At 47.8% G+C, this 13,057-nt stretch overlaps 1 protein-coding gene across 1 annotated transcript; it reads right to left on the bottom strand.

The window, feature by feature from the left end:
• Positions 1-8,919: 8,919 nt before the first annotated feature.
• Positions 8,920-13,057, bottom strand: RPL35A (ribosomal protein L35a). Its single transcript, XM_054166925.1, has 5 exons — positions 13,003-13,057; positions 12,544-12,586; positions 11,324-11,476; positions 9,783-9,927; positions 8,920-8,979 (listed from the first exon to the last, which is right to left on the bottom strand). The coding sequence occupies exons 2-5, from the start codon at positions 12,552-12,554 to the stop codon at positions 8,956-8,958; spliced, it is 333 nt and encodes a 110-aa protein (XP_054022900.1). The 5' UTR covers positions 12,555-12,586; positions 13,003-13,057; the 3' UTR covers positions 8,920-8,955.

Here is a 13,057-nt window from a genome sequence, read left to right as displayed (position 1 = left end):
CCCCGGGTCCCAGTTCCAGCACAAGGGGGGTCGATATGTCCGTCACATAAACCAGGAAGCTCCCGTCTGCCGCATGTGCAAATACCTCCCCTGTGCCATATCAGAGCAAATATCTCCAAAGAGGTAACGTCTTACTGCAAGAACTCCAGAGAGGATAAACAGCTCCAAGGTGCAAACTGCCAAAGTCACCTTGGCCAGTTGCTCTCTGAGACCATTGAATCAAATCACCCCTGCAGGATGGGCAGAAGAGGCTCTAAGAGCATTGTGGTCAAAAGCAAAGCAAAAATTCACGTGCCTGCCCTGAATCAGTGATTCTCAATGTGTGCACTGGGGCACACTCATGCCATGAAGGCAGCCAAGCCAGGGTGCTTTCTCCCTGCCCATTCTTGTGACCACACAGACCCAGAGCCCAGATCAGTAGCCACCACAGGGAAAGGATGTGCCACAGACTGGTCTTCAGGGACAGCAGGGGTGTGACAGCTGGGCAAGGCCACTGTGTGCCAACAATTTTAAGCCAGGAAAACATCTGTCCCATCTATGATAGGCTTAGCAAACACTGCCCAGTGCCAGCATAGTGGGGGCCAGACAGCCCAGGCAAGTGCTTCAGAGAGATTTTTCTGCCCTGGGTCCTAGCAAAAGTAACTTGTTGACAAGTGCTGATAAGCAAGTCTCAGGGAGATAAAACAGGAGGATTAGGCTCCTCTTCCAAAGATCAGAGTCTGTTGTTGCAAGAGCCTATGCTTCCATGCCAGCATGGTAGCCCTGAAAGCAGCTGTCAACATGGAAGGGCTACAAAGTCAGACATAATTCAGCAGCCAGATCTGGCCTTAGTGTTGCCCATATTTTGTGTTTACAAGTTTTGGGGTTTTTTTTCTTAGCTGGTCAGAATCTTGTTCACAGTTTTGTGGAGAAAAGCCCTGGATGTAATCAGCACCATGAGCTGGGCCAGCAGCAACAGGAGGGGACAGGAGTAGGTGCTCTTCCCCAGGAGAACTCACCTTGTGGGTTGTGTTTTTTTCCTGTTCATACTTTCCCCTGCTACAGAGTTTCAGGTATAGCCCTCACACAGATTTGCTCAAAACCCAGACATGAGCAGAAGGTCTCTGGAAAGAGGACTAGCAAGGAGCAAGCCAAAGACAGACACTGGCTTTGGCCATCTTGACTGGGGAAGCCCAGATCTCTTGAAGCCAGCTTCAGAGGGAAAGATGCTCCCTGCAAGCTGCCCTAACAAGCCCTACAATATGTTTAATCTCCGTATGAGCTACCAGCACAGCCTGGTTGGAAAGGTGAATGGCACTGACAATACCCAAACAACCTTGTTTACATTTCCTTATTCATTAACAGAGATAAGATCTAATAGCAAATACAACTTTACCTTGCTTTGTGTTACTTCAAGAGGTACAGCTCAAACAGTTCAGAGGCAGTTGTGGGTGGTCCCTGACAAAGCGACTTCAGAGCTCTGGCAGGCATCTAAGCTAAGACTTGGACGTACTCACAAGGTCTGACACTCCTGCAAACATCCAGCTGATGGTCACATTTGTAGAAAATCTCCACAGAGGGTAACCACATCTCTTACCTATGCCCACAGCTGTTCAGAGCAAACACATCTGCTCATTTTAGACTTGGGAGGAGGAAGAGAAGATGCTTCGTTCAGAGAAATAAATTTATCATGTCTATTAGCAGTGCCTTGAAGTCTAAACGAAATCCAAGGTCCATTGGACTAATCCAGGGGCCTAAGCCCCTTAAAATACGCGTTTACCTGACAGAGGGTAGACAGAGCTGGGAAAAAGGATTCTTATGCATTTTGATGATAGGTGTGCAGAGATGCTAAATGGGCAAGAAGGACTCCGTGGGAGCATCTCAGTGACCCAGCCCAACTCTTTACACTCTTCCTCTCAGCAGCCTTGGTGCTCACAGAGACACTTGGAAAAGGGAGGAGCAGGAACTTGCTGTTACCAAGCCAAGACCTGGCAAACCTTTGCACAAGTGCTCTTTCACAGCCCTGTTCTCCAGTGTTCCAGTGTCCTGCTTCCACTTACCGCTTTGGAGAAACACATCATCATCATGAGGTGCTGGAAAGTATCTGCTTTACTCATGCAGCACTGCCAGCTGCTACCAGAAGCACTGATGTGGGACAGCAGCACTTGCAGAGCTCTTGGGTACCCCAAAGATTAGCAGAAGTAACTGTGAATGAAGAAAATAGCCCAAACCTCACCTATCCTAGTGCCCTAAACACCCCAGTCCCACTGATCCCCTTCCAGCCCCTGTCTTCTGTTCACACCTCCATGTCTCTTCCCATCTCCTCGGTGACCTTCCCCAAAACACCCCACAACATTTCTAGCCCTTGAACCCAGACACCTCTTCACTTTTTACCCACTGAAGCTTGAACAGAATCAAACCACTGATCCTTCCCATGACAAACTCAGTCACAACTGAATCCAAAGTGGATGGCCTCTTTGTTCAGTTCCAGCTCCTCACACCCCAGACCAAGCCACCTCCAGGGACTGCTGGGGCAAGCCCAGTTTTGTTCACCTGGCAGCATGTGTCGATGCAGCCCTGGCCTGGGTCCATCCAAGTCATCATACCCTTCTGAACTCCGCTCAGCAGAGATTACACCCCATAAGCAAATAAAGTTGTGGAGTCCCTGGCTCCTCCATGAGTCAGACAGAGTCTGCCTTCCTGATTTGGAATCTCAAATCTTTCCTGCCTCTTTTCTCCAAAATTCCATTCCCTTTGAATGACATGCCTCATACTGCCTGTCTCTGAAGCTGTCCCAAGTTTCTCTAGGTTTCCTTGAGTCATGAGCCCTTTCTAGATGGCAGATGGCCAGAGAAAGGTATTTCCAAAGTGAAGGACAGGCACTTGGTGCAGGGTCACTTGCAGAGAGCCCAAGGTGTTGAGGCAATCCTGATCATGTGGTTGGAGGGATATCTCTGCCTGTCCCTTTAGAGAGCGATGAACGCTGCCCCTCAGCCTGTTCCACTCTGCTCTGTCACTGGGCAGATGAACTGGCTGGAGATGGACAAGAAATAAGACTTAAGGATGAAGCTGCCTCTTCTGGTCTTTTTCCAGCTGCCCTGCCAGAGCCTCAGCTAGCCTCTTGCATTTGATGACAGGAACCAGAATTAGCTGTTCACAGCTACTAGCCTCCTCTACGTGTGCCTTCTACACCAGCTGTCCAGCTTTTTGTGTGCTTACCCTTTGCAGAGCCTTAAAAGTTACTCCAGGCTCCCATGAGCTGGAGACATGTGGTTGGGGACCACTGCCCACAAATGCAGGTCTTTCTGCCTTCCTCACATTCCCTCTTGCATCCTACTGCCTCCTTCCCACAAAACCTCTCTGGCATGGTCCAAGCCCCCCGGTTCTCAGAACTGCTTCCTTTATAAAGACAATGAGCAGATCCATCAGCTTCCAGTGGGCAAAGCAGGTGGGTTTGGATTTGTCTGGTTTTACACTGTTAAGCCCTGAAAGACGTCACAGATAACCAGCTGGCAAGGTTCCCTTCCGGTACACTACAACGAACCAAATGGTTGTTGGACTTTGCTCTGGCACACAGGCACAATGTACCAGATCACTAAGGAGCAGGGCTAGGCGAGGGCTTTTCGTAAGGAGGCAAAGCTTGGTCTGGATAGCAAAGGCTCAGCTGCTATCTTGAGCGAGATCTTCTTCCAGAAGTAGAGCGCAGATGCTCATATGCCAGTAGCCCATGGGACAGCCACTCTGTGCTGCTTTCAGCATCTGATGCCAGCTGAGCGGAGCAGGCTGTTCTCTGTTCTGGGAAAAGACCTGTCGGCTTTGGAAGACTTCTAGGCCATGGAGCCATACTCCTAATGTTTGCTGGTGAGTCTCCTCTGTGGGCTCCAGCTGCTTGCACCTGCTTTGCTGAAGTGCTCCTTCTACCCTAGAAGCAAAGCTACCAAACCAACACTCACCAATTCTGTATTAGTCAAAATGAGAAGGGAGCTCAACATTTAAAGATCAAATCTCCCATGACTTGCTTTGTTGGATCCACTGCATCACGTTGGGGGAGTGGTAACAGCAGCAGAGCAGGAAGCTCCAAGGCTTCTCTATATCCACTCATGATTAACTGGAGAATGAGGCATCCTGAGAACACCCACAGTGTTCTGCCCTCTCTCCTCCTCAGCTCTCTGGGTGATCACACTCCTCCACATCCCAGTCACACATCCCTGTAGATTCATTACTTTCCCTGCCAGGCATCCCCGTGCTCCCAGGTCCTGGCTGGGATTTCAGCCATGTGCCTCAGAGCATACTAGCCCACACAGAAGTGCCTGGACACAGCATGAACACGATGCCAGAAAACCTTGAGAGCTGCATGAACTGTGCCTGGACTTGGATGGCCAACCACATATTTCAGATACTACAGGAAATAATAGAAACATAGGACTTCATCATGGCTACCTAATCCTGATCAGGAGGCTTTCCAAGGCAAATTTCCTATGCTCACAAACACCCTGCACCTGTGCACACTTTGCATCAACTCAATGTTAAAATCCCTACATTGTCTTGATTCCAAAAAATGTGTCCCCTTCAAAAAAAAAAACAAACCGGAGTTTAACTTCAGATGCCCATGGAACATCTCTTCCACAATAGAGCAATTGGGTCAAGTGTGTTACAACTGTGTTTAGACAACTGGACAGTCATTTCCCTCCATTCTTCAAAGCATTTCCCACCCCCCCCAAAAGAACCATCATCAAAGGCTGCCAAGTACCAGCAGCACCCAAACACCTGCAGCAAGGTTGTTTTGCTTCTTGAAGCCACACTGTCCTTAAGGATGTGGAAAGAACCCATATCTGAAAGATAACATGAAGCATCATTGCCCTGAGAACTGTTGCCTCTGTACTACCCTCAAATCCTGCCCCTCTGTACAATACTGCACATACCCACAGCTTCAGCAGGGCATTCATAGTCTTTGATGTACAGCTTTAAAGCTTATAGCTACACACAAGGACACAGAGAAATGAAATAAATGCCAGGCTTTTAATGTTTCTTTAGGTGACAGTTAAGATCTTTGGTGGATACAAGATCTGCAAAAGAAAAAGAAGAGAAGAAATACATATAAACTCCTAATGCAAAACCACACAGCTAACCATAGTGCCTTGGCACATCCAGAGAGGATGGGGCATGGGTTCAGCTATTGTATGGGCCATTAGCCTTAGAAACAAAAATGATCTACTGCTCCCATAGCTCCTCCCATTCAAAATAACCCATTCCAGTCACATAACCTGCTGGTTGTCCACTGGTACCCATTTGTACATAAGGTAAACTCCCCACAATAGCTCCTTTAATGGACAGTTGGCTAAATGTTGGGCTTTCATCTGCACACTTCCCCCCCCCGGAATGAGAGGCAAACACAAATGTCCTGTTTTCCTTGCAGTGCCTGTAGTTTGAAGAGGATGATGACTATTTCCTGTTACAGAAAGGCTCAGTCATGCCAGTCTGCACTCAGGCACAGATCAGGGCCATCTTCATGTCAGCTGATTCTCAGCACTATCCAAGAGAGGGCAAACTTCGCTCCCTCACCATCCTGTGACTACAAAGAACCCTTGGGAATCATAGCAGCTTTGTGCTGATGGGAACTATGCACCTAAGACCTCTGCATTCAGGATCTCCTGGGAGAATGTGCTCCTAGGTCTTAACTCCAAAGTTCTTCCACTATTTCAGTCTTGATACAGGTTAGAATGCAGAGGCCACTGGCCTGCTCTGTGTGCAATGTTCTGTTAACAATTGGTTTCCTAGGGACAGCTTGACAGGTTTCTCAAGGACATTTTGATATCCCAACAAAGCAGAAATTGAGTGATATTTGACAGAGGTTTCCTAGGGTAGATTGTTCAGATAATGCAGCTAATCTGAGCTTTGTAGCAAGGATGTGATGCTAAGGGCACAGTGTCCCCTTCTGGCAGCAGCCCCAGACTGAACCACATCCATGCAGAAGGACTGGGTTGGCAAAGAAGGCACCAGGAAGGAGACATTTCTACAAAGGGACATCAAGGTGAAGAGTGCTAAACCTGACCTGTCAGATTCTGCTGCCCAGGGGAATTCATTCTGCAGCTGTCTTTGATGCTGTGTGCTGCAGATGCTCAGGCAGAATACAGCAGAAACTGAACTCCGGGAGTGAAACAATAAACGGACGCTGAGAGTTGACTTCTAGAGGAGAAAACACAAAACAGAACGGCAGGCATCATCCTGGTCAAAGCTTTGGCCTATGGCCTACCCAAAACATTTGGCACAACCCACCAATGAAGGATGCAGGTTCAGTGAGACTGTGGAGTTACTGTAACTTAATCTCAGAATGCCCCATCAGGGGAGTCAGGACTGCAGTACATACACTGAACAGCATCTCAGTAGCCATGTGTGTTGTAGAGCAAGGAGCAGGTGCCATGACTTCAGCTTAGAGGAGACCACACAGTTGGCTCAGACTCACATTGTCCATCTCCATCCCACCACTTAAGCCCTCATTCTTGTTTGCAGCTCACATTACCTGCAAAGTCCATCTTATCTTCCCTTCTGCATCTGAACCCAGCCACCAAGCATTGCTTTTATCTACACTGTCTCTCAGACCCTTCCATGATCCACTCTGAGAAGGCTTTTGTTCCAAAACAGCCTCTCTCTTTTTCCCCTCAGCCCTCCGTCAAGCTATGTCCTAGGATACCTTCATGGCAGTTTAAGACTTCTCTCAGCGCTCTACATGCAGCTTTCTTTGTCTCCAGGATATCATCAGGCTCGCCTGGGCTGTAGACTGCTGCCTCCACCACCAGCTGCCAGGCCCCATCCAGCAGACACTGCATTCTCCTAAGAGCTCTCACTGCCTGGTCCAGCTGCTCTTGAGGGCCTGGACGGACCATCACAAGCACCAGCACATCTGGCAAGCAGGGGAGGAGGTTCCTCACATTCCAGAGGGCATCATCCAGGTAATCCCACTGCATGAGCTCTTTCAGCAGAGTGGGTGACCACAGCATAAAAATCAGATGTGGATGAGCATCGTCCTCCTCTTCTTCCTCCTTCTCCTCCTCCTCCTCCTCCTCTTCCATCTTCTTTGTCTGCTGTAGTTTAGCTCTGATGTCAGCTGTGCCACACAGGTCCTGGGCAAAATCCAGCAGCACCGAGGGGGTTTTCAAATTGTTATCATGCACCTCCATCACTGTCACCCGTCCGTTCCGCTTCCCCATTATGTCCACCAGGCTGAACAGCTCCCAGGTGGTTTGGTCCACAAAGAAGCAGGCAGCAGGCTTCTCTGATGCCATCTCTTCGTCCCACACAGCTGCTGACTGCACTGCTGGGGGGAAGGAGTAAAAGGGGTTTGCTGTAGCAAAGGCACTTGCACTACACAGGCCTTGCAATAGGCTATGTCTGCAGCTCTGAGCAGCAAGCACACCGATTTGAGTGGGATCAAAGGAAAGGGAAAGGAAATGGAAGTTTTGACACAAAGAAGTTATAACAATAAAGGGGATAGGAAAAAGATCATTCTGTATTTTTGGGCAACTTACCTCAAAACTCAGGAGCACTTACTACCCCCTCCATTAGAATACTGCCACATGGTAGGAAGAACAGTCCTACGAACCTGCTTTACAGTCCTATTTCCCAACTAGAACTGGAAACTGTATTCCATACCCTCCTTCTCAGAGCCCTACATGTAAAACCCGTTGGCATTTGTGGAAGACTAAAGCTCTGCTTGACCTGACCCAACATCTCACAAGCTGCCATTTCTCTCAAGCCACGTTAAAAATTGTGGTTTTCCACTGCAAGTGCTCTCCTGCTGTTGAACAGTGGCAGCAGGTTTAGTTCTCAACTTCAGTGAAGTAATTCCTATACCAGATGCGAGTATCCAGGTTCAAACAGTTCTTTGGATCCCTATTCATCTTAACTTACCAGTAACTTACTCCAAACACAAGATTACTTCACCTTGTTCAGGAGGATTAGTTATGAAACACCAGCCAATAGCAGGAGAGGATGCAAGCTTCCAGCTCAGATGGCAGCAAGGCCAGGTAGGCAGAGGGTACCTTCCACAGGGAGAGAGGGACCCACACTGAAAGTGGACCCAGCCAACAACTCACCTGCTTCAACCAGGGAGGTTTTCCAGATGACAAAACTGCACAGAATCAGCATCACCAGCCCAGGGTATTGATAGGTCATGTTGGGACTGTGACATCAGCAGCAACCATGCCAACCTGCAGCTGCTTGAAACCTCCCTTGAAACTACCCAGTATTCTTGAAGGACGTACTAAGAAACCCTAAGGCTCGCACTTTTAAGAATCTTTACTTTTTCACTATCTTATTGGTCAACAAACATGAATAAACTCAGGGAACCAATACACTAGTCTGGTGTATGGATCCTCCCCACCCCACATTACACACCGCTCTGGTAAGACTGGCCAGGAAACCAGCAAGTGTGAACACTGAAGCACTACAGACTTGTGTGATGCAAACACCTACACAGATTTCAGAGCAGATGCTACAGGTGGTCTCACTCTTAGTGATTCTACTAGAAAAATGTTCAGACATGAGCTGGGACTCACACCTGCTAGGATTTAGCTTTGTCTCAACAGCAGTCATCACTAAGTATGAGAGATACAGGGACAAGGAACTTCCCACTGTTAGGTAGGCAAGAAATTATTTCTCATGTTCTATATAAAGCTTGTGTGCACAGTGTATGAGGTTGTAAGCATTTATTACTTGGCTCTGCAAACCATTCAGATTCCATGTCAGGAGGCACAGGCAGGTTGCTTTAACAGCGGATTTCAGAACACAGTCTGCTCTACAATGCCTTCACTGCACAGGGTCCAATCCCCATTTCATCATCTAGATCACAGCCTCTACTCCACCCCTCTCCTGTGAGCTTTGATATGCTATGGAATAAGTCCCTCAAAGTAAGTGGAAGGGATGAAGAAACAGAACACAAAATTTACACAGATTCTCCATTTTATTTCCAATAAAAATTTAGATCCTAGATGGATACAGCATCTGCAAAAGACAAGGACAGAATCACGTTAAAAATCTTATCACTGCACAGTACTATTCTAAACACAAATTTTGCAGTTGAAATCTGAATCATCCAGCTCTCAAATTACTATAAAAACAACTTCCCCACTTACACAGAAGAGGTATAAGAATGGAAAAGCTTAACAACTAGTTCAGTGACTTGAAGTAGCCCTTTGCTGGTGGAGAATCCCTTGGCAGTCACCCCACCTGTCTACTGACAGGAAGGGTCCTCCCAGGTCTAGTTTCAGCATTTAACTGTGCTGCTCCTACTGTGCTTTTTCTAAGGCACAGGAGAAACCTTCCAATATTCCTTTTGACCTAAAAAGCCAGTCTCACTGAAGCCTTGTGACCGTAACATTGACTGTCAAGCAGGAACCGGCGGACAGGTCAGGACAGCACCACCCCTCAGTTATTAACGTTTGGGATGTAGGAGGAAGAAAAATAAACCTATCATTAGGTAGGACCTGAAGAAGTAGTGTATAAACATAAACATATGTAGAAGACCCAGGAAAATTAAATCAAGATAGCTTTGGAAGAGCCCTGGAACTTGAAGGGCCTTTCTAAAGAACCTGAGCAAGCACACAAACCTGACAGTGAGATGGACTCCCCCAGCACAAGAAGCCAGCTAATAAACCTCTCCTAGCTCCAGAAGAAGCACTTATCAAAAAGACTGTCATACACACAACAACAACATAGTTCAGGCTTTCCTTCAGATTATGCAGGATTAAAAGGCACTGAGAAAAACCTGCCAATGAACACCTTGTTGCTAAAATAAATCCACTTACCACCCGGATTCTGTGTCCAATGGCCTTGGCAGGAAGGTTGGAGCGGAACTTAGCACGAACCATGCCACTGTTCCCGTGGGCGCGGGTGACCTTCCCCCAGATCACTCGTGTCCTGTTGGGCTTGCCACCGGGGGTTACAGTGTTGCTGAGGAAAGAGGAAGAGAGCTGCTGAGCACACCAGACAAGCCTCCACACTGGACTGAGCAGGGAGGGAGCAGACAATGCAGTCTCTTTAAGGCACTCATTTAAGAAGTTTATTCCACAGCCATCTTTAATGAGACCACCTTTCACTTTTAATTACCTGTGAAATCTGCTAGGCCTGGGATTTTCACTGTACCCTCCTTACCCTACACAAACAGTTAAGTATTGCAGCTTGTAATTTATCTGAAGCTCCACTGGAGAACTATTAGCAAGCTATAAAGCTTAAGAATTTGGAATACACCAATGCTAATGTAATTAAACTCATCAACATCAACTCCAGAGAAAATGCAACATCTTATTGTAACATTTCTCCAGACACACCAAAGAAGCTCAAGCCACTGGGACAGTCTGCAAAAAAAATCACATTAGAAAATCCATAAGCTGTTTTGGACATGATGATGGTCAAGGTAACAACCTGATCAATATCAAGCAATTCCAAACCCCTCTATCTGAGTTCATAACAACTACACTCAAAGAAAGAGAAGAGGAGAAGAGAAGGCTCAGGGGTGATCTCATTGGTCTCCACAGCTACCTTAAAGGTGGTTGTAGCCAGGAAGGGGTTGGTCTCTTCTCCCAGGCAACCAGCACCAGAACAAGGGGACACAGTCTCAGGCTGCGCCAGGGGAAGCTTAGGCTCGAGGTGAGGAGAAAGTTCTTCACCAAGAGAGTCATTCGTTATTGGAATGTGCTGCCCAGGGAGGTGGTGGAGTCACCATCCCTGGAGGTGTTCAAGAGGGGACTGGACGTGGCACTTGGTGCCATGGTCTAGTCATGAGGTCTGTGGTGACAGGTTGGACTTGATGATCTTTGAGGTCTCTTCCAACCTTAGTGATACTGTGATACTGTGAAAGTGGAAGTAAGTAACTGCTCCTAAGGCCTCCAGCAGTGCCAGCACAGTGAGATGACAGTACTCTGACATGCACACACAGCAGCCAGGACACAAAATCCTCCAGGCCTCACAAAATAATTCTGTCCTTGGTGTAACTCAATAGCTCACAGTACTCAAAACAAACTCACCTCACTCCAGTTTACTCTATTAACCCACCTTCAGTTTTTGTCTGTCTAAAGGCATCATTTATACCAGCAAGTGATTATTTCACATAACAATATGAATTAGGAACACATAGGTCACCTAAAGCAAAAATAACCAACGACTTTAAAAATAAAACCCACACAGGAAGCTTCTTTAGAGAGCTTTCCATGGACATTCTACTGCTAAATTGAGACCAATTAACTTTTGCTCCAACAGAAGCTCAATGAACAGACTGCCCACATCCTGGCATTCACAAAAGCTGAAACAGGAATTTGTTAACTCAGTGAAACAATAGAAAATGACTTACTTTTTGGCTTTGTATACATAGGCACACCTCTTGCCCAAGTAGAAGTCTGTCTCCTGACGGGCATAGACGCCTTCGATTTTCAGAAGGGCAGTGTGCTCCCGCTGGTTTCGGAGGCCACGTTTGTAGCCAGCAAAAGTGGCCTTGCACCACAGCCTAAAGACATTGAGAAGGTTTACAAAGTGTAGTTCACTCCAGCTAATCAAATGTAAAAACAAACCATGTGCTGCTCCAGCACCAGCAGAAATTTAGCTGAGGAAACCCCCCACTGCTTTCACTTTTACAAACTCCTCCAAATTCTCACATTCAATCAACAGACAGAAGTTAAGTAACAGGGGCAGGAACTATTCATGGGAACACTGCTTGTTAGATTCTGGTACCACAGGGCTCATACTAAAACCAAAGTGCTTCAACACTATGTTTTTGTATGTCTGAACACACTCTGATGAGCAAACATTATTTTTTATGGATACACCACAGAAGCTGAGCTTCCTGGGTTGCAGTAGCTGCTCCTGGTGAGGATATGAACTGCTAATTCCTAACCTCTAAGGAATTAACTGTGGTTCACTGGGACAGAGACAGCTCCCCATGTACTAGGTAAGTGAAATTACACAAACTCCACAATTCTTCATGATGAAAACATGTCTGTACTACACAGGCTTATTCTCTACATCATGAGTGTCCACATCATAAGCATCTCCAACTGTATCCAGCCACTGTCCTATAATATAGCATTAAGCTATGCAGTTCTACCTTACATACACATAACAGAAAATAAACTCTACAGATAAATATTAAAAGTTGTGATTAAGACCAAATTCCTATAGCCATTAAGAACTCGATGGTATGGTATTTCCCTTACTCAAGAAAGCAGTATATCAAAGCCTTCACCATACACTGAAGGTTCACAAACACTGTGCTAAAAAAGACACCGTTAATATCCCACATCCAGTAACAGGCTAGGGAAACCATGGCACACTATTAACAGCTAAAAGCAGCTCCAGGCAGAAGCTTCAGAAAAAAAGACCCACAACTGGGCATTTACCAGTGGGCCCAGCAGGATACTGGGCAAGGGAGCTGTCCTAGAAAACGATACCAGCCACAAGAAAAGGGATTATTGCCCGTAACTCTAACAGACCACTCAACAGACGCTTCCTTTGCAGTATGACTTGTCACAAGCAGTTAACAGCCAGCCGAGAGCCATCTCGGGGCAAGTCACTCACCTCCCGGTCATGGTGTCCTCCTTAAGCCCTGGTCCCAGCAGGCCTAGAAAGGACACAGAAGCCGTAAGCCTCCCAGCCCCGCAGCTCCGGCCAGCCAAGCGACCGGGAACTGCCCCAAACCCGGTGCTGAGGCCAAAGCATCCTGCCAGCCGGGAGCCACACAGAGCATGGCCACGAGAACCACCAGCCTCCCCAGGCCGGGCCCCGCCTCATGGAGAAGGCAAGGGGACCCCCGCCGCTCCCCCACCGAACGGGACACTCCAGGCGCCTCACTGGCCCTTCAGCTACGGCTGCAACCCGCGGCCTAGATCATCTGCCGCACATCGGCGCCATCCTGCCCTCTACCCACTCCACACGGCGCCAGCCGCAACGTCCCAGGAGCCCCGCACCCGCCGACGGTCCCATGGCAGGGACAAGTTCATCCCACCCTTCACCCCGCGCTGCCGCTCCCCAGCTCACCCCCACGGCTGCGAACCAAGATGGCGGCGAAAGGGAGAGCAGCCGCGCTGCCTGC

Source organism: Dryobates pubescens, chromosome 13 (assembly GCF_014839835.1).
Source record: "Dryobates pubescens isolate bDryPub1 chromosome 13, bDryPub1.pri, whole genome shotgun sequence".
Lineage (NCBI taxonomy): Eukaryota > Metazoa > Chordata > Aves > Piciformes > Picidae > Dryobates > Dryobates pubescens.
This window is presented reverse-complemented; position numbering and strand designations above follow the sequence as displayed.

What these genes read in the sequence shown, in the direction of transcription:
- RPL35A (XM_054166925.1), bottom strand. An exon ending in TATGTATACAAAGCCAAAAA is followed by an intron (nt 9,928 to 11,323) that starts GTAAGTCATTTT and finishes CTCTTTCCTCAG; the next exon opens with CAACACTGTAACCCCCGGTG. An exon ending in TTGGACACAGAATCCGGGTG is followed by an intron (nt 8,980 to 9,782) that starts GTAAGTGGATTT and finishes TGTCTTTTGCAG; the next exon opens with ATGCTGTATCCATCTAGGAT.